The sequence below is a fragment of the Saccostrea echinata genome, unplaced genomic scaffold (genome assembly GCF_033153115.1).
Source record: "Saccostrea echinata isolate AGI-Se365-2 ecotype Australia unplaced genomic scaffold, CSIRO_AGI_Sech_v1 ptg000029l, whole genome shotgun sequence".
Classification (NCBI taxonomy): domain Eukaryota; kingdom Metazoa; phylum Mollusca; class Bivalvia; order Ostreida; family Ostreidae; genus Saccostrea; species Saccostrea echinata.
Window position 1 is genome coordinate 13,461,290 of NW_026889778.1, and position 21,198 is coordinate 13,482,487.

The 21,198-nt window shown below is 33.8% G+C and overlaps 1 protein-coding gene across 3 annotated transcripts in view; it reads left to right on the forward strand.

The window, feature by feature from the left end:
• LOC133195620 (multiple epidermal growth factor-like domains protein 10) overlaps positions 1-21,198 on the forward strand; it is a 100,873-nt gene that overhangs the window by 58,629 nt on the left and 21,046 nt on the right. For all 3 annotated transcript variants that reach the window (XM_061331508.1, XM_061331509.1, XM_061331511.1), the window contains exons 8-16: positions 564-701; positions 1,709-1,846; positions 2,324-2,461; positions 7,219-7,356; positions 11,869-12,006; positions 14,375-14,512; positions 15,945-16,082; positions 19,194-19,331; positions 20,176-20,313. In XM_061331508.1, coding sequence (XP_061187492.1) covers positions 564-701; positions 1,709-1,846; positions 2,324-2,461; positions 7,219-7,356; positions 11,869-12,006; positions 14,375-14,512; positions 15,945-16,082; positions 19,194-19,331; positions 20,176-20,313 — 1,242 coding nt within the window. The remainder of the gene's footprint in view (positions 1-563; positions 702-1,708; positions 1,847-2,323; positions 2,462-7,218; positions 7,357-11,868; positions 12,007-14,374; positions 14,513-15,944; positions 16,083-19,193; positions 19,332-20,175; positions 20,314-21,198) is intronic.

The window sequence follows — 21,198 nt, forward strand, 5'->3', positions numbered from 1 at the left end:
GGCTATTTTTGTCGTGTGATTAGTAAGAATTATGTCGTGTGACTAGTCAGCATGTTTAACTAGTCAATTTGTATTTACTAAATATTTTGTTTTAAGCCCAACCAATTAATTGTTATATAAGTCTATGTAATATGTAAATGTAGTTTTAGTCATTTGTTAGTTTCAATATATGACATTTTCACTCAATAGTTCTTTCTTAATACTATATACAAGAGGTTAGGCAAAAACAAGCTGCGAATAGCCAGAATTGTCTCCTCTCACTACAGGGAAAATTTGTGGATAAAAATAATATCGGCGACAACAATAGTCACGTTAATATTGAGTGAAACAATTGTTGCCATTTAATAAAAAGGTATATAAAATATTAGTATGTTAAAAGTATTATTGAGGTTGGAATAAAATAGTTTTCAGACTCGTGTAAATAACAATAAGTGAGCTACAAATTAAAAGTTCATATTGATATTGACATTTTTTATCTTGTTTTAATCAAACAGGAAATCAACGAAACAATGGAAGAAATATCTGTTTAAGTGAATATAAAAGATATCTATTTCATCATACAGCTTGTGACAGCGGGGAGTATGGAAAAGACTGTCTGGAAATATGTAGTGGAAACTGTTTTAATGGTGAAACCTGTGACCGATTTTATGGAAACTGTAGCTACTGTTCTGTCGGTTGGAAGGGTCTTATGTGTAATATCTGTAAGTCGTTTTATTAACGAAGTATTTTTCTTTTAGATTAACAGGTCGGTTACACTATCTTTTCTGGAATGCACTTTTCAACACGTGACGATGTTTTCGTCAAACCCATTCTCCAATCAATTGAATGAGTCGCAAAGCATGACGGTCCACTACGTGTTTACGATTCAATAGCGACATGTGGTTTTCGTCGGTTTACTGCAAAATATTTACTTGGTCACCGGAAAAACCATCAAGCTTCTTTTTTACTTATTAAGGCTGAAAATGAAAGATTATATTCCGAAGACACTGTTCCATGCTCACATTTAATATTTAAGTTGTTTTAGAGGATTAATAGTTGCTTCAAATACCGTACACTTAGGGTCATTGAGCACTTTTATCGTGCAAAAACCTGCGGCGATAGGGGCCTTGGTTTTTAAGGTCTCATCCGGAAGACCCGTACCTTTCACTTCAAAGTGCCTAGCGCTTAGCAAAGGAACAGTTGCTACCATTTTGGACGAGTGAATAAATCAATGCACGTAGCAATAAACGAATGAAATAGAACCTTCTCGAGACTGAGACGGAGACATATCTACCATCTAATATCAAAACGTGAGCTTGCAAGAACCATGGAGAAAGGTTTCAAAAACAACTGATCTACAAGTAAAATTCTTGACCTCAAATACATCGCAAACTTATAAAGTTTGTCGCTAATGCAACCCGAAACCATGTTTTTATGTTATTTCCAAATCAACCTTTTTCACCCTTAAATATACAGTTGACGTAAACGACCAAAACAAATATACTAAATATCTATAAATCCAATATAGATGTTTGTTTACCATACTTTCATCTCCTGTTGCAAGACCAATTTATAAACCGATATTTTACCAAGCCTTGTCTTAACTGAGAAACATGAATTAAGAATTAAGGATTGACCTAAGAAATGCTGCATAAGTATATTGCATAGCCCAATTCCAGGATGGCCACCCATGGGGAGTTTACTAAACTTATTATTTGTATTCTTTCAGCCTGTGATGTCGGAGAATATGGAAAAGACTGCTTAGAGAGATGTAGTGGAAACTGTTTAAATGGTGAATCATGTGATCGTTTCTATGGAAACTGTAGCTACTGTTCAAATGGATGGAAAGGTCCTTTGTGTAATGTATGTAAGTAAAAAACAAAGTTGTTTTTCTAGATTAACTCATAAATGCGGTAAGGTAAGAAGAGTACTGTGGTGTCTCTTTTTTTTTATAAACTTTGCCAACATAATCTTCCGATGAAACTTTACCAAAAATACCAAAAATTTACAAGAACATACCTGCACAAAGAATAAATGAATAATAAAGTTTTCCAAAAAAAAATGACAAAAGTCGCATTCTTCCTTTTTCTTTTATATTTGTTAATTAAATGTATATAAATAAAAAAAAAACCTTGGTAAATATGCTTGTAAAGTTTGGTAAAATAATTTTCCAAAATTGTGAATAACGATAACATTGCAAAAATTAATAAACGGTAACAGTTTTGCCTGTGGATGTTTTTCTTTTTTCACTACAATGAAAGAGGAAATAGGATAAACAATAAAAGAAATATGTGTCTACAGTAAGTGTCTGAAATAACAAATTAATATCTCTCATATACTTCAGCTTGTGATATCGGAGAATATGGAAAAGACTGCTTAGAGAGGTGTAGTGGAAACTGTTTAAATGGTGAAACCTGTGATCGTTTCTATGGAAACTGTAGTAAATGTTCAGCCGGATGGAAAGGACCTATGTGTAATATTTGTGAGTGTAATTAAATCCTAAAACATTCAAAAAATGAATGGAATGAAGACAAAAATCCTACATTGACCACGTTCATTTTTTAGCTCTACTGGTCAGAAGAGCTTATGCGATAGTAAGGTGTCCGTCGTCCGTCCGCCTGTCTGTCTGTCTGTTTGTCTGTCCGTCTGTCTGTAAATAATTTTTCAAAACGCTACTCCTCCTACAGTTTTGGTCTGATTTCAATATAACTTGGCACAAAGGTAAACTACACTAAGATACATAATTTAGTATCGGTTTTTGATTTCGATGAACAGTGTTGCCATGGTTACTAAAAATAGAAATTTCTGTGAAATTCCTTTAAAACGCTACTCCTCCAACAGTTTTCGTTTGATTTCAATATAACTTGGCACGGAAGTAGATAACATTAAGATACATAATTCTATTTATTGTTGCATTTTGCAAAGTTTCAAATCCAAGTGCTACTTTTCCTTTGTTATATTTACAGACCAGTAGAGCTACAGTCTCATCAGACTACTGGTTTCTGTTAGAAACCTAGAAAAATTTGTTTAAAAAACCTTTTCTTTGCAGCAGACCAACAAAATTTTTTCTAGATGTGAGTGATTTAATTGAAATACTTACAAATCTGTGACATTTAGAAATTTAATGGAAGAACGAAGGAAAAGATAATGTGAAACAACCTTTTAAGATGTATGCATATTCCATGTTTTGTACTGTTATAAACTTACAATCAGATTAAGTCTAGGGGAGGTGGGGAAGCCGACGAGAAATGGCAAACTTTCTCTTTTTAGGTCACCTGAGTCACTCAGGTGACCTATTGCTATCCGTTCTCGTCCGTCGGCGTGCGTCGTGCGTTAACATTTGAACATTTTTAGCTTCTTCTCTAAAACCGCTTAACCAATTTCAACCAAATTCGGCATATAGCATCTATGGGTGAAGGGGAACAAAAATTGTGAATTTCATGTCCCTGCCCCCCTGGGGCCTGAGGGGTGGGGCTAAAACCACCAAAAATAATGCAATCTTTAAAAATCTTCTTCTTTACTCCTGGACATCAAGCAGTCAAACTGTTGGCATCATTGTACATGTAATAAGCATTGAGCCCTCTACCAAAATTGTGAAATTCATGGCCCCAGGGTCAGGGGTTCTGGCCCCAGGGTGGGGCTATATAGATCATATAGTGAAAGTGCATTATTTCTTTGAAAATCTTCTTCTCTGCTCCTGGGTATTAAATAAAGTAACTGCGTACATAGTTATGATAAGCAAGAGAGCCTCTTCCAAAATTGTGAATTTCATGGCCCCAGGGTCAGGGGTTCTGGTGTTAGGATGGGGCTCTGTTGGTTATATAGTGAAAATGTATTAATTCTTTGAAAATCTTCTTCTCTGCTCCTGGATATTTAATAAAGTAACTAAGAACATAGTTATGATGAGCAAGAGTGCCTCTTCCAAAATTGTGAATTTCATGGCCCCAGGGTCAGGGGTTCTGGTGTTAGAGAGGGGCTCTATCAACTATATAGTGAAAATGTATTAATTCTTTGAAAATCTTCTCCTCTGCTCCTGGGCATTAAGGTGATAAACTAAGTACATAGTTATGATGAGGAGGTGGGCCTCTTCCAGAATTATGAAAGCCATGGCCCCAGAGTCAGGGGTTCTGGTGTTAGGGCGGGGTTCTATTGATTATATAGTGAAAATGCATTAATTCTTTGAAAATCGTCTTCTCTGCTCCTGGGTATTATTTAAACAAACTAAGTGCATGGTTATGATGCATAAGGATGCCTTTTCAAAAATTTTGAATTTCATGGCCCCAGGGTCAGGGGTTCTGGTGTTAGGGCGGGGCTATATTGATTATATAGTGAAAATGCATTGATTCTTTGAAAATCTTCTTCTCTGCTACTGGAGATTATTTAAACAAACTAAGTGCATGATTATGATAGGCAAGGATGCCTCTTCCAAAATTTTTAAATATATGGCCTCAGTTTTTGGGGTTCTTGAGGAGGGGGGGGGGGGGCTCTATTGAATATATAGTGAAAAAGCATTAATTCTATTAATCATTAATTAATCCTGTCTGCTCCTTAGTGTTTAGCTGATAAATAAATTGCTTAGCTATGATGAAAATGGGAGCTTCGAACAGAATTTTTAAATCTTGTGGTCCTAGGGTCAGGGGTTCTGGCATAACGAGGTGGGGGGGGGGGGGGGTTGATAATATAGTGGAAAAGTGTTAATTCTTTGAAGTCCATAGTTATGATGATGCGGGTAACTCTTCCAAATTTGTAAATTTCTTGACCCTTGGTCTTGGGTTCTGGTGTTAGGGTAAGGCTTTGTTGAATCTGTAGTGAAAATGCATTGTACCTGTGAAATTCTTCTCTGCTTCTGGGCATATCGGAAGCAAACTGAGTAATAGTTTAAATGATATAAGTAAGCTTATTTCTACCAGATTCTTGAACATTTGGACCATTTGTCTAAGCATTCTGGTCCTTGGCAGGGCTCTATTAATTTGTATTCTACTGAGAGGAGTTATTCCCCTTTGCTGTTTACTTTTGCTAATTAATCACTGTAAACAATATACTTGAAAGGTTAATAGAATAAGATAATTATGCAAGAATGTTTATCGTATAATTCAAAAAGTATTTTCTTAGTTTTAATAATCAGGTAGACCTGTAAGTAATAGATAAATAAAAATGAGACAAAATTAACTTATCTTATTAAAAGTTCTTCAAAGACCATAAGAGAGGTCAATGCTAGAGGTCTTAATATGGGTTTAAAAATAGTACAGAAGCACTAATAGTTTGTTAATAGTCTGCATGGTGATAGTGTTAAGTGGGGGACAGATTAGAACTTAAGAACAAGGTACAGTTTCAATACAAATCTGGCCCTGTATTTTTCTAAAATATGAAAGTGACGAAAGAAATTAAATTTCATGCTTTCTGAAATGTTGAAACTCCATGCACTAGGATCAAACAAATCGTTTTTCTCATTTGACTTCCTAAATGCTAATTGTGACGTCATAAACTTGTGCCTTTTCCCGTATTTCTTTAAAAATTGCAGAAGACATCAATTTTCAGTGAAATTTTCTTTAAGATAATATAGACCACATGCATCGCCCACAAAGATTTTGAGAAATATGACTTTTCAAAGAATTTTACACAACATATCCAAATGTTGAAGTGGGCGATGGCTGTGGACTCAATTTTCTCAAGGAAAATACCCCCTGAAATGAGTCATTTTGAGGCTTTTTCTGCTTAAAACTTCGAAAAATTCAAAATTAATGACGTCATATTTGCAGAATGGTCCTCCTTCATGCCACATTCTTTCATGAATTATCACACTCATATACTCAACTTATATTTATGTCAATTTCAAAACTTTTTGAAAACATTAAATTTTTAGGGCACAATGAAGCCAAAACCATACCTTCTTCTTTATGAGTTGATACTGAATACTAGACTAATTATTTTGTTGATCCTGATCTTCCTACTTCTCTTGCTTTAGGGCAACAAAGCTTCATCTATCAGTGTATTTAATTTCTAAATTGTTGTATTATACTCAGGTGACCGATAAGGCCCTTGGACCTCTTGTTTTTCAAAACTGTGAATGACGATAACATTGCAAAAATAATAGTGAACAGTTTACCCTGTGTATGTTTTTTTTTTTCTTTTTTCACTATAATCAAATACTTATTTCATACCAATTCTTACAATTGTTAGGCCTTTGTTTTTATAGTAAATCTGACTACCAAATGTTCCGTCTATTTGGTAAATACAAAGAGCTCACGGCGGGTGTGACCGGTTAACATGGTATGCTTACTCCTCTTAGGCACCTGATCCCACCTCCGAAATTTCCATGGGGTCCATGTTTATGCCCTGTTCATATGTTTGTATTGGTTTTAGTTTTTATGCGATCTATCACTGTTCGTTACCTTCACCCTTTCATGTATGTATCAGTCGAAAACAGGATATTTAAAACATCTTATAGAGACAGAAGGGTTATATTATCGGTAATATGTAACGCATTTTACTCAAAGAAAGAAGTGTGTCGATCCCTGATTTAGAAAGGGGGGGGGGGTGGAAAAAGGGTGGATTTCCAACCCAAAGAGAATTTGCTCGTGACTACTATAAAATTGTTTGATACACATTAACCAAAAAATAGAAATTTAAAAGAGTATCAGTGATTCATAGGACAATAAATCGGGATAGGGAGTCGGGAGACTAATTTAAGTATAGCGGTGGGCTGACAATATTGCAGTAAAAATAAACTCAGTATGAAATCTCTCGAATATGAGGAATTGTTGAAATAAACATGAATGAATAAATCAAAATTAATTATTTCGAACAATATTAATTAATTTTGGCTTTGAGGGTGGAGGAATCAAATCTCTACTTTATTGTCACATTTTATGATTGTAAATTCAAAAAAAAAAGAAAGAAAAGAAAAGAAAATTGCGTACTGAAAGAACAAATATTAATTTTAAGTCATTTGAAATAAATTTGAAAAAAAACAGTGATTTTTACAATAATCTAACCTACTAAAAAAGAAAAAAAAACTTATTTCAAGAAATTTCATGATGCTGACTATTGATATCTCATGCCGCTCATTCCTTTAAAAGGAATACTTTTTCCTTCTTCGCAGGTAGGCGGATCTTATTATTCATTGGAAAAGAACCACTCGAATATGCAAATGAATATCCTTTTTAATCATGGAAGGCACATGTACATGTATGTCAATATGAATGACACATGTACAAATAATTTCAATGTCTTTTTAAGCTTGTGAAAACAATGAGTATGGAAAAGACTGCTCAGAGAGGTGTAGTGAAAACTGCTTGAATGATGAAACATGTGATCGTTTCTATGGAAATTGTAGTCACTGTTCTGCCGGATGGAAAGGTCCCATGTGTAATGTGTGTAAGTATACATAAAACATCTATTCTAACAATAAACTTTAAGACATAGGAATAGAAAGAGGTCTATATGGACCAGAACTATTTTAATTGTTAGAGAGTTTGCCAACATAAAGTTTGTGATAAAATCCTATGGGATCTTGATAGGGCCTTGTAGTTCTCTAAAGCACCATCGAGGTTTGGGCCAATAGTGAGATGATGCGAAAATTCGATGACAAGGAAGCAATGGTACAATGAAGTGTCGGAGCGAAAGTGCGATAATGGTTATGCGATGACGCGACAATGCGATGTCGATGATGCGATAGCCTGATGAAGCGATGAGTCAATGGTGCGATAGCGATGACATGATGGTGCGATGACAATAAAGCGATGATACGAAAATGATGAAGCGATGTCGATGTTCTCTATCGCTCCATCGCACATCGTCATCGCATTGTTGGGCTATCGCATCATCGTCAGTGCTATCGGACCATCGCGTCATCGTCATCATGTCATCGCTTCATCTTCTACGCGCAATCGCATAATCGTTCCATCGGCCTTTTAGTGGAAGCTCGATGGTGCGATAGGGAACTACCTGGCCCTATCGGATTTCCACAGAAAACCTCTTTATATGTACAAAACGCATTCTGGTGATAATTTGATACATAATATCTGAGAGCCCTCAACCGTTTAGGAGATCTACAAACTTTTATTCTTAACTTTAAAACGAAATATAAATCTGTTAGTCTGTAGCCCTTTTCACAAAAAATCTTAAGTTTCTACGTAAGACTTCAACTTAAGAATCCCTTACGACAAATCTTAAGTGCTTTTTATGAAAGCATTCGTAGCAGATTAAACTTAAGATTTTACTTACGACAGACTTCGTCCCTATACGGAAGCGTATATATATATTTTTTTTTAAATTGGTAATTCCAACTTTAAAGTTGGAAATTCCAACTTTAATCTTGGCTTTTCCAACTTTAAAGTTGGCTTTTCCAACTTTAATCTTGGCTTTTCCAACTTTATAGTTGGTAATTCCAACTTTAATCTTGGCTTTTCCAACTTTAAAGTTGGCTTTTCCAACTTTAATTTGAGCTCTTCTTGCCCCTTTCCTTAGCTTTTTTCCTTTATTTTAAATTATTACTAACTTTATTAATGCAAAATTAATACACTCAAATAGACTGGTGAGCAATGAATATGTATCAATTATTTTTTACCTTGACCTTCCCTATGACCCTACATATAACTTCCAACTTTTAATTAAAAACCTTTATATTTCTTTTGGTCCATCTAATATAATTACAGTGGCGCCTCGTTTATCCGGACGCCTCTGTCCCCAACGAAATCGTCCGGATAAATGAATCGTCCGGATAATTGAATCACATCTCAAAAAGCACTCTCTAAGTATGTACATTGTATATATGCACATTCTTGTTTCAAATGTGACAGCAAAGAAAAAAAACTTTTAAATTATATTTTGGTTTATTGTTTTAAAAGCAGTAATTGATTTAAGAAAAAAATATATTAAAATGTAATTTACACAATAAAAAAAAATGGATGGGCAATTTTATGCTGAGACCTCCTATTTTAATTCGCCTTCTCTTTGGCCTGTGACTTCATGGGCTGAGCAAATTTTGATCTACAGTTGTTTTATTTAGCCATATATTATAATTATTGAAGCTCATATGATATGACAGAACTGTTCAGCATCATCATTAAAAATGTTCAAATATAAACTAACCCCGTATATTCATTACACAGGGTTACTATAAAATTAACTGCAAGCTTATTCAAACAAAGTATTAAAAACACTCGTAAACACAAGCCATCTTCATGATTATCAATATTTTTTCCTACAGACGCTAAGTTTGAATTTTGATCATTAAAAATACCTTGATAAACGTAATCAACTTCTGTACGTAACGCCAGTTTTATGTATCTTTTCTAAAGCAATGGACGTTTGTAAACGGTAGTACATTAAATAGAGATATTTCTTTACTTATGTACGTATGTTTACGTTTTTAGAGATGGAAAACAGTATTTTAAACTAACGCAATCAACATGATAAAGAGCATTACGAAATCGCTCGTTATTTAATTATTGTTCATTTTATTTACAACTCTCCAAAATTCTCATGAATTTACCGATGTACATACGGTTAGCAATATGATTTTGAACAGATTATTATTTAATTAATGCACAGTGTAAGCTAAATATTAAAGATAAACGTGTGATTGAATTAGGGTAAACACACGCTAATAATAGACGATATTGTTTGTAGGTCACAGGTAACCGTCTTCAAACTGACTGCATGGCCAATGTTTTTACAACAATTAACACGAATGCAAGCGAAGTGTGAAAAAGTCGTTTCTTGAAAAATTACCGTCCGGATAAACGAGTCATTTTTCAATGAACTATTACGTTTTTGTAGTAGAAATTGACCGTCCGGATACGGAACGCGAATTTCCGGATTAATGAGACAAAATAACGTGGAAAAAATCGGTTCCCAAAAAATATCGTCCGGATGGTGAAGCGTCCGGATAAATGGCGTCCGGATAAACGAGGCGCCACTGTATATAGAGAATAACTTCATACAACCCCTTACATGACAGGATTTCAACCAAACCTATTTAAGAGATCAGGCATATATTTTGTTTTGTATGAGGGAATAGGCTTAAACAAAGATCATTATTAGGTGTTTGATATATAGGATGAATCAACACTATATTACCGTACATGCTACAAATACAACAGAACTAAATGTATAAATTCTGTTTGTTATACCCTTATAAATATCTTTCTATATATTTATTACAAATAAAAAGTCCAACAAAGTAATTTTTTTTTTCATCGGTCTAACAATTTCATTGTTGACCGGTCTGTCAGTCCAACATAAGAATTGTTAGACTGCAACGTCACTGCTACGTCACAAGTAATTAGTCGTCGTTCAATATCGGCGACACGGAAATAGCCGAAGTTTCAAGAGTTACCGCGTATGCTATTTGAAAGATGGCGTCACTGGAAAAATAATGTTTTGTTATAAATAATTTCTGTGTTATAACAATTTAATGTTTATTTTTTTTTTCATTTTTTGTTGTTGTCATTTTTATTTAAAAAGCCAAAATATTACTTATAAAGAAATTGTTTAATTATATAAGTAAATCTGTTTAAAGGTTTTAATTTTAGTGTTCTATCTTAAGTGAAGGGTATAACAAAACAGTTGTAGACTGGGTATGAGGGCAACATATGATTTGTTGGACCTGAAGATGAAAATGTTGCCCTTGGCATGCGGCCTCGGGCAACATTTTCACCTTCAGGTCCAACAAATCATATGCTGCCCTCATACCTAGTCAATAACTGTAATATGAAAACACAATGAAATAATTCCTTCTTTCTTCATCATAATTTCATAATTAAATCGTTTCCTTCCATTGTCATAACAAGTATTAAACTGAAACACGAGTCCAGCTACGAAGTATCTGAATATAACGCATAAAGCCGTACAAGGATGGAAAATCCAAGATTAAAGTTGGAATTACCAACTTTAAAGTTGGAAAAGCCAAGATTAAAGTTGGAATTACCAACTTAAAAGTTAGAAAAGCAAAGATTAAAGTTGGAATTTCCAACTTTAAAGTTGGAAAAGCCAAGATAAAATTTGAATACGCTTCCGTATCCCTAGCAACGATCTTGATATGCTTTATAATCCTTAAAAAAGTGGATGAGAATGAAAAAAATCTATGTTTTCAACACGCGTCAGCGAAACAAACAAAATTGACAACAAATATCTAGTGCAATCGATTGTAAAGCAAGGAAGTTTGAAATCTGATGTCACAATCACAAGTGTGACGTAAAAGTAGGTGGTTAGGAAATCTTAATTGAAACTGCGATCATAAAAATTTTGTAGTTGTCTATATTTCATTTAAATTTTCGACAATACCGAAAAATATCAAATGCTATTGTAGGTTGTGTTAAAATGTTCAATTAAACGTGTATTTTGGTTTTATCAGTTATATATTTACAATCAAATCGGTTTTAAAATACTTACGAGAGAGTTAAGGCTATCGTAAAGTTCCGACAAATTTTACACATAAGAATCTCCTAAGATTTTTTGTGAAAAACTCCAAAGATTTCTCTTACGACGGAAATTTATCGTGAGATTTTTTTTTCTGAAAAAGTCTGCTGAAATTTTAAGTAGTCTCTGATGAAGTAGTTCATTTGGAATTTAACTGTTCAGATATCATCGTGTGTCATCATTTGTAAGGGTATGTTCTGTTACTCTGTATATAGTATCTGCAAGAACAATAGTCCTGTTAATATTGAGTGAACGAATCGTTGCCATTTAAAAATTCCTACTAAAAATACTAGTACCATAAAGGTACTTTTTTTTAAATTGTGTGAATAACAATAAGTAAGCTACAAATTAAAAGTTCATATTGACTTGTTGACATTTTTCTGTTCTTGTTCAATCAAACAGGAAATCAGCGAAACGATAAAAAATTGTTTAAGTATATATAAATAATATTTATCTCATCATTAGCTTGTGACAGCGGGGAACATGGAAAAGACTGTCAGGGAATATGTAGTGGAAACTGTTTAAATGGTGAAACCTGTGACCGATTTTATGGAAACTGTAGCTACTGTTCTTCCGGTTGGAAGGGTCCTATGTGTAATATTTGTAAGTACTTTGTAAGTAATTTTCTTTTAGATTAACGCATTAAAATGAAAAATAAGAAGAGATTTTTTTTAATAATATAATCGTTTTTGTAAGGAACCTTTGCCGACATTATCCCTTTTTGCAATTCTTTGCAATTTTGAGCAGGCCTTGAGACTGCAGGCCAGCCCAAAAAGACATCTTGTATAAGACACCTTCCAAATGAGATGAAATGTAACAGTCAAATTCATTGTTAATCCTTTGACCAATGAAGGAGAAATTCAAACAATGATGCAGACCCTTAAATTTGCTAATATCATAGTCACACGCTGCACTCACGCTATAAGGTTTGCTTAAAACTCTACACGGTTTATAAGAAACGGTTTCCACAGATGGCTCAAAAACCTACTCATACGGGTTTATTTACAGTTCTCGCACGCATTGTACACAACTATCATACACTTTTATATAGATCTCAATTTTCAATTCAGATTCCATCGGAAATTATTTAAATGGCTTAATTAGAACGGTAGAATATCAAACATTTGCTTGGTCTATATTTTACAATACATTCTACACTTCACTTGTACTATCCGATATTAAAAAATTGTATATTCAGTAACGGATAATTATTTTTTTATCTGGCGCTTGTTTTAGGGTTAAAGGTTTAATCATCTATTTCTTTTATATCGTATCTTATCCACACTGAAAAAATTACAATGTTTAATATTTTATCATTGCATTTTATTACAGCTGTATTATTGCGATCAAAACCGTTTTATCACTGAAATATATCCCTGAAATCTGTAGCTACTAAATACAGGCGGGATGGATGCAGTACCGGTTGCACAATCTCAAAAGCGAGCAATTTTGTAAGTGGCCAACCAACTCTTCAAATGTTATTGCCCACATAGCGAGTACCGTATATACTCGCCTATAAGTCGGTCCGCCTATAAGTCGGTTGTATTTTTGAAGCTTATATTAGAGGGGTTGACATTCTAAAATACCAGTCTTTTTATAACTCGCCTATAAGTCGGACATAGAGTTTTGGACCAAAGTTTAGCTCCCAAAAATCCGACTTATAGGCGAGTATATACGATAAGAATTTTATTGGAATATTTCTGGTATCTGACTTGCTTGCTTTTACTTTTAAGTACTTCCGTTTTCACTGTTTCACACCTACTAAACGTTTTCTAGACCCCAGATCGAGTTAATATTAAGACAATGTGAAGGAAAACCAATCGTGTCTAAGTCCATAGGAAAATGAAATACTCGAATGCAAAGTAAATTAATGATACGAAAAGATCGAGTTTTTCAGATAAGGGGACAGAAAATAATGCGCCAGAGATGATCCATGTAGGCTACACAAACTTGTAAAGTTGTAGGGGGGAATATATCTGCAACTCTGAAACGATACCAAAAAGTTCTAGAATTGAACTAAAAATATTAGTAAATTGCACTTAAATTACATGTATGTTGATTTACCTGTCTTTGTAGTAATAGTACAGTATTTCTTTACAAGTTAAGACAAGGTTTAGCGTATACTTTGCAAAGTAAACTGAATATAAGAAAGTTGATGCCACTGATGTGCTGGGAACTTTAAGTTGATTTACAATTTGCAGTGTGCTCTGTATCAGAAAAGCTGTTGATGGCTAGATATACTGTATGTATATTATTGTCTCTGGCATGGGACCAGATTAAAATAAATACTATAGAACGCATTTCATTGGAATAGTAAATGATATTTTTTATTCTTTTGATTGATGTTTATCGTCCGTTGCAAGATTATATCAATCATATGAGACGGCACCATCTACCAGTTAATGATTTCAAATTAACCCTTTTACTGAACACTTGGGGCCATTGATCACTTTTATCGTGCAAACTCCTGCCGCGAAAAAGGGCCTGCGTTTTTAAGGTCTCATCCGCAAGACCCGTTACTTTCATTTCAAAGTACCCAACGCTTGGCAAAAGAACAGTTGCGAACATTTTTTTTGACGAGTGAATGAAATAATGCACGCAGCAATGAACGAATAAAAGAAACATTGAACGACACTAAGACGGAGACAGATCTTCCCCTAAAATCAAAACGTGCTTGCATGAACCTTTCGAAGGTTTCAAAGCAATTGATCCACAAGTAAAATTCTTGACCTTAAATACACTAAGCACCAATGGAGTTCGTTTCTGATGCAATCAGAATCCATATTTTATGTTATTTACAAATCTTTTTTTTTACCCTTGAATGCACGGCTGATCCCACCGACCAAAACGAAACTTGTCCTTACTGAGAGACATATTTAAAGAATTACGGAGTGACCTAGAGAAATACTGTATAAGTATATTGCATAGCCTCTATTCCAGGGTGAAGTACTATATGATTTTATTATTTCAGCCTGTGATATCGGAGAATATGGTAAGGACTGCTTAGAGAGGTGTAGTGGTAACTGTTTGAATGGTGAATCATGTGATCGTTGCTATGGAAACTGTAGTTTCTGTTCTGCTGGATGGAAAGGTCCTATGTGTAATGTCTGTAAGTAAAAACAAAGCCTTTCCTTTTTTAATAACTCATTAATTCGTAAGGCAAAAAGAGAATTATTGCGACTCTTTCTGTTAAAAATTTTGCCAACATAATCTTTGCGATAAAATGTTTGCAAATAGAGGGTGAGTTAACCATGCATCGGAAACATACCTTGCTTCGGACAACTTTAAGCAATGAACTTGTATCATTCCTGAGTGTCTCTGTGTTTTCACTTGATTCTGCCTTAAAGCTGAAGATTTAAACTTTTTAATGATGCCGAATGTTATTATCATGCTGTGATAAAAATACCACGAGAATGGCCTTGAAGTTTGTCATACTTGACATCATTAAAGGGGAGTAACCAGAATTTTACGATTTTGGAAATTTCTAGAGTTGTCTTCCCTTTATTAGACTCGAGGGAACAAGTCGGTTTTAGGTGAAATGTGTCAATGATAGATAATTGTACAATTGTACATAATTTTTCAGGAAGTCTGTGTAAATTTTCTTAGAGTTATTTTTACTAGTATGTTCATTCACCGTGCATCGGACAAAAATTAACCATGGATCGGACACTTTCCGATGCATGTGTAATCACTAAATCTTCCATCTCGTATAGAACCCAACTGACGGCTGTTTTTTTTTTTTATTTGTTGCGAAAATAGAAAAAAAACTCTAAATATTAAGTGAAAATACAATTCATTGATATACGACGACTAGAAGTGGACTCAATTTATTTCTACAAACTAAAAGATGATAACTCAGGAGAAAAAAAGCGCGAGTTGCCATATAACTAGTATTATAGAGCCTATCTAAGGCAAAGGGATGCAACTAAAATCACTCCACATTTGTGGATTCATATAGTCAATCAAATTAAACTAAAAAGTTGATTTTTAAATAAAAGATAAAAATATTATCATGTCACTTATTTGAAACCACCGAGGTAAAGGTAAGACTTTTTTATTTTGGTTCAAAATACTTTTTGTCCGATGCATAGTGAATATTGTCCGATCCATGGTGAATTCGGACTCATTTAAAAAAAAATCTTCTTTAATGACATTTTCTCAATAAATAGATTGCAATTGTGTCACAAGTTATATTTTAATCACATACTACATGTTAAGGTCCATTTTGATAATATTCGGTCGGTAGCGATGTCGCTAGGACTTCCTGAAGTACGAGGGTGTCCGATGCATGGTGAATTCACCCTACCAAACACCCTACCAAACATTTACAAGAGGAAGCCTGCCCTAAGTTGACGAAAGTCGTTTTCTTCCTTTCTTTGTTAATTAAAAAAATAAACCATGTAAAAGATGCTTTTAAAGGTTTACAGTTTAACTTGTGGGTGTTTTTCTTTTTTCACAATAATTAAAGAGGAAAGTGTTGGAGAAAAAAATTAAAAGAATATCTGTTTGAAATAACAAACATTATCTCTCATATACTTCAGCTTGTGAGAGCGGAGAATATGGCAAAGACTGCTTAGAGAGGTGTAGTGGAAACTGTTTAAATGGTGAAACCTGTGATCGTTTCTCTGGAAACTGCAGTAATTGTTCTGCCGGATGGAAAGGGCCTGTATGTAATATTTGTAAGTATAAGTAAATACTAAAACATTAAAAAAATGAATTGGATGAATAGTCAGAAATACTACATGGACCAAGTTAATTTTTAAATTCCGTTAGAAACATCGCATAACAAAATTTTTGTTTGGAAAAACTTTCCTGTGCAGCAGACCAACAAAATTTAGCCTAGATGTGAGTGATTTAACTGAAATATTTACAAATGGGTGGCAGTTTGGAATAACATGGAAGAATGAAGGAAAAGAAAAATGTGTAACAATTTTTTTACGATGTATGCATATTCCATGTTTTGTCATGTTTTAGACCTTCATGTATAGTCACGTGAAGTCTAGCGGGAGGTGAGGCAGACGACGAGGAAAGATCTGCAAGTCTTCTCTCTTTTAATGTATACTATCAGTCGAAAATGGGATTTTAAAAATATCTTATAGAGATGAAAGGGTTACATTATCGGTAATATGTAACGCATATTACTCAAAATGCACGAATGGAAAAAACAAGTATATCAATCCCTGATTTTAAAGGGGGAAAATGGAAAGAGGGAACCATTCCCAATTGTCTTTGCTCATGAGAACTATAAAATTGTGTCGAGAGAGTACTTTAAGTATTGTTGTGGGCTAACAGTTAAACAGTAAAATGCATTCTTGGGTTGTAAGTACGGGAATTCATGTTGCAGCTGTTGCAGAATAAATTCAAAACACGCGTAAGCAGGTTATGTGTTTTTTTTCTGCATTAGCTGCATTGTTAATTCCAGTACTAACAAACAAACAAACAAACAAACAAACATTTTATTGTTTACATTTATATATGTACAAATAATCACTTAAAGTAGGATTTAGTAGATGAAATAGTGTAATATTGATATGTACGTCATTGTACATTTCATTGATGGAGCAGACACTGCTCATGAAATTTGTAGAGGTGATATGCTTAGCGGTGTTTATTGACTGATAAACGACAACGGTTTTCTTAAGAAATAAAGGAGAAAATATTCAGTGGATGTAAATATATTGCAGTAAAAACGAAGTTTGTATGAAATCTCTAGTTGGCAATCTAAGGAATCTTTTAAATAAACACGAATGAATAAATCAAAAAATAATTATTTCTAACAATTTTAATTCATTTCAGCTTTGAGAATTGAGGAATCAAATCTCCATATGGTTGTCACTTTTATGATGATACTATTATATTGCAATGTTACTATCGGTGAAGGATTTTTCTCTCTGGTGGCAAATGCATGTGAAGTATGCAAATACTTGGGTACGCTAAGTTTTAATAATGTCATAGCTGGTGAAACATGCTATTATTTTGTTTATGGGCAATATACTGGATTTTAGTGCCCACTTGGCGAGTAAAAATTTTATGAGTAAGAACTTATCTGAAATCTGACTGTGGCTTCCTTCTACTATATAATATACTTCCGTTTTACACTGTTCCCTACAAACAAACGGTTTCTTTACTCTGAATCGAATTAACTTAATATCTATGTGAGGGGAAACAAGTGGTGCCAAAATACAAAGATAAATGATAGACTGGCCGCAAATTATACTTATGATACGAAAAGATCGATTTTTTTCATAAGGGGAAAGAAAATTTGTACCCGAAAATATCAATGTAGACTACTCACACCCTTAAACTTGGGAGACCCATGTGGCCCCTTATATGGTCCCCTAAGGTTTTATGATTTTCATTATTTTTTTTTATTTTTATTTATTTATTTATTTATTTTTTCAAACTCTGAAACTCTTGAATTACATGCAAGTAAACTTCTTTATTTACCTGTCTTTGAAGTAGTGGTACAATATTTCTTTACAAGTAAAATAAAGTTAAATGCATATTTTGCAAAGTAAATTTAATATTGGAATTCTGATGCTGATGATGGGTTGATTTGTATTTTACTACTGTATCAGTAAAGCTGTAGATAACTAGATACACTAAATATATAATATTGCCTTAAACTTGGGAGGCCCATGTGGCCCCTTATATGGTCCCCTAAGGTTTTATGATTTTTATTATTATTTTATTATTTTTATTTATTTATTTATTTATTTATTTATTTATTTTTTCAAACTCTGAAACTCTTGAATTACATGCAAGTAAACTTCTTTATTTACCTGTCTTTGAAGTAGTGGTACAATATTTCTTTACAAGTAAAATAAATTTAAATGCATATTTTGCAAAGGAAATTTAATATTGGAATTCTGATGCTGATGATGGGTTGATTTGTATTTTACTACTGTATCAGTAAAGCTGTAGATAACTAGATACACTAAATATATAATATTGTCTCTGGCATGGGACCAAATTTAGATAAATTCTGGAATGCATTTCATTTGAATAGTAATTGATATTTTTCTATTTTATTGATTACATGTAATTGATATTTTACGTCTGTTGCAAGATTATATCACTCGAATAAGACGGCATCATATAATAGTGAATGATTTCAAATTAAGCCTTTTACTCAGCACTTAGGGTCATTGAGCACTTTTATCGTGCAAATACCTGCGACGATAGGGGCCTTGGTTTTTAAGGTCTCATCCGGAAGACCCGTAACTTTCACTTCAAAGTGCCTAGCGCTTAGCAAAGGAACAGTTGCTACCATTTTTGGACGATTGAACAAAACAATGCACGTAGCAATAAACGAATGAAGTAGATCCTTATTGAGACTAAGACGGAGACAGATCTAACATCTAAGATCAAAACGTGAGCTTGCGAGAACCATGGAGAAAAGTTTCAAAAACAAGTGATCCACAAGTAAAATTCTTGACCTCAAATACATCGCAAACTAATAAAGTTTGTCTCTAATGCAACCCGAAACCATGTTTTTATGTTATTTCCAAATCAACCTTTTTTACCCTTAAATATACAGTTGAAAACGACCAAAACAAATATACTAAATATCTATGAATCCAATATAGATGTTTGTTTACCATACTTTCATTTCCTGTTGCAAGACCAATTTATAAACCGATAATATACCAAGCCTTGTCTTAACTGAGAAACATGAATTAAGAATTAAGGATTGACCTAAGAAATGCTGCATTAGTATATTGCATAGCCCCAATTCCAGGATGGCCACCCATGGGGAGTTTACAAACTTATTATTTGTATTCTTTCAGCCTGTGATGTTGGAGAATATGGAAAAGACTGCTTAGAGAGATGTAGTGGAAACTGTTTAAATGGTGAATCATGTGATCGTTTCTATGGAAACTGTAGTCACTGTTCTGCTGGATGGAAAGGTCCCATGTGTAATGTCTGTAAGTAAAAAAAAGTATTTTTTTTTAGATTTACTCATAAATGCGGTAAGGTAAGAAGAGTACTGTGGTGTCTCTTTTTCTTTTATAAACTTTGCCAACATAATCTTGAATAATAAATTTTTCCAAAAATATGACAGAAATCGTATTCTTCCTTTCTCTTTTTTATTTGTTAATTAAATGTTTATAAATAAATAAACCTTGGTAAATATGCTTGTAAAGTTTGGTAAAATAATTTTCCAAAATTGTGAATGACAATAACATTGCAAAAATTAAACGTTAACAGTTTAATCTATGGATGTTTTTTTCTTTTTTCACTACAATCAAAGAGGAAATAGGATAAAAAATAAAAGAAGTATGTGTCTGAAATAACAAATAGATATCTCTCATATACTTCAGCTTGTGATATCGGAGAATATGGAAAATGCTTAGAGAGGTGAAGTGGAAACTGTTTAAATTGTGAATCATGTGATCGTTTCTATGGAAACTGTAGTAAATGTTCTAAATGTACTGAAAGAACAAATATTAATTTTAAGTCATTTGAAATAAATTTGAGAAAACAGTGATTTTTACAATAATCTAACTGACTAAAAACCTAAAAAAAAAAAACCTTATTTCAAGACATTTCATAATGCTGACTATTGATATCCCATGCCGATCATTCCTTTAAAAGGAATACTTTTTCCTTCGCCGCAGGTACATGTAGTCGGATCTTATTATTCATTGGAAAAGAACCACTCGAATACGTAGATGAATATCCTTTTTAAGCTTAATCATGGAAGGTACATGTACATGTATGTCAGTATGAATGAAACATGTACAAATAATTTCAATGTCTTTTTTTCAGCTTGTGAAAACAATGAATATGGAAAAGACTGCTCAGAGAGGTGTAGTGAACACTGTTTGAATGACGAAACCTGTGATCGTTTCTATGGAAATTGTAGTCACTGTTCTGCCGGATGGAAAGGTCCCATGTGTAATGTGTGTAAGTATACATAAAACATCTATTCTAACAATAAACTTTAAGACATAGGAATAATAAGAGGTCTGTATCGACCAGAACTATTTTAATTGTTAGAAAGTTTGCCAACATAATGTTTGTGATAAAATCCTATGGAATCCGGATAGAGCCTTGTAGTTCTCTAAAGCACCATCGAGGTTTGGGCCAATAGTGAGATGATGCGAAAATTCGATGACAAGGAAGCCATGGTACAATGACGATGAAGTGTTGGAGCGAAAGCGCGATAATGATGATGCGATGGCGCGACAATGCGTTGTCGATGATGCGATAGCCTGATGAAGCGATGAGTCGATGGTGCGATAGCGATGACATGATGGTGCGATGACAATAAAGCGATGGTACGAAAATGATGAAGCGATGTCTATGTTCACTATCGACTATCGTACTATCGCACCATCGTCATGGCATTGTTGGGCTATCGCATCATCGTCAGTGCTATCGGACCGTCGCGTCATCGTCATCACATCATCTCTTCGTCTTCATCGCGCCATCGCATTATCGCGCCATCGGCCCTGTAGTTGATGCTCGATGGTGCGATAGTGAACTACCTGGCCCTATCCGATTTCCACAGAAAACCTCAGTCTTCATATGTACAAAACGTATTCTGGTGGTGCTTTAATACATAATATCTGAGAGCCCTCAACCATTTAGTAGATCTACAAACTATTATTCTTAACTTTAAAACGAAGTATAAATCTGAAAATTTAAGTAGTCTCTGATGAAGTAGATCAAGTGGAATTTAATTGTTCAGATATCATCGTGTGTCATCCTTTGTAAGGGTATGTTCTGTTACTCTATATATAGTACCGGTATTGTGTTAATAACAATAAGTAAGCTACAAATTAAAAG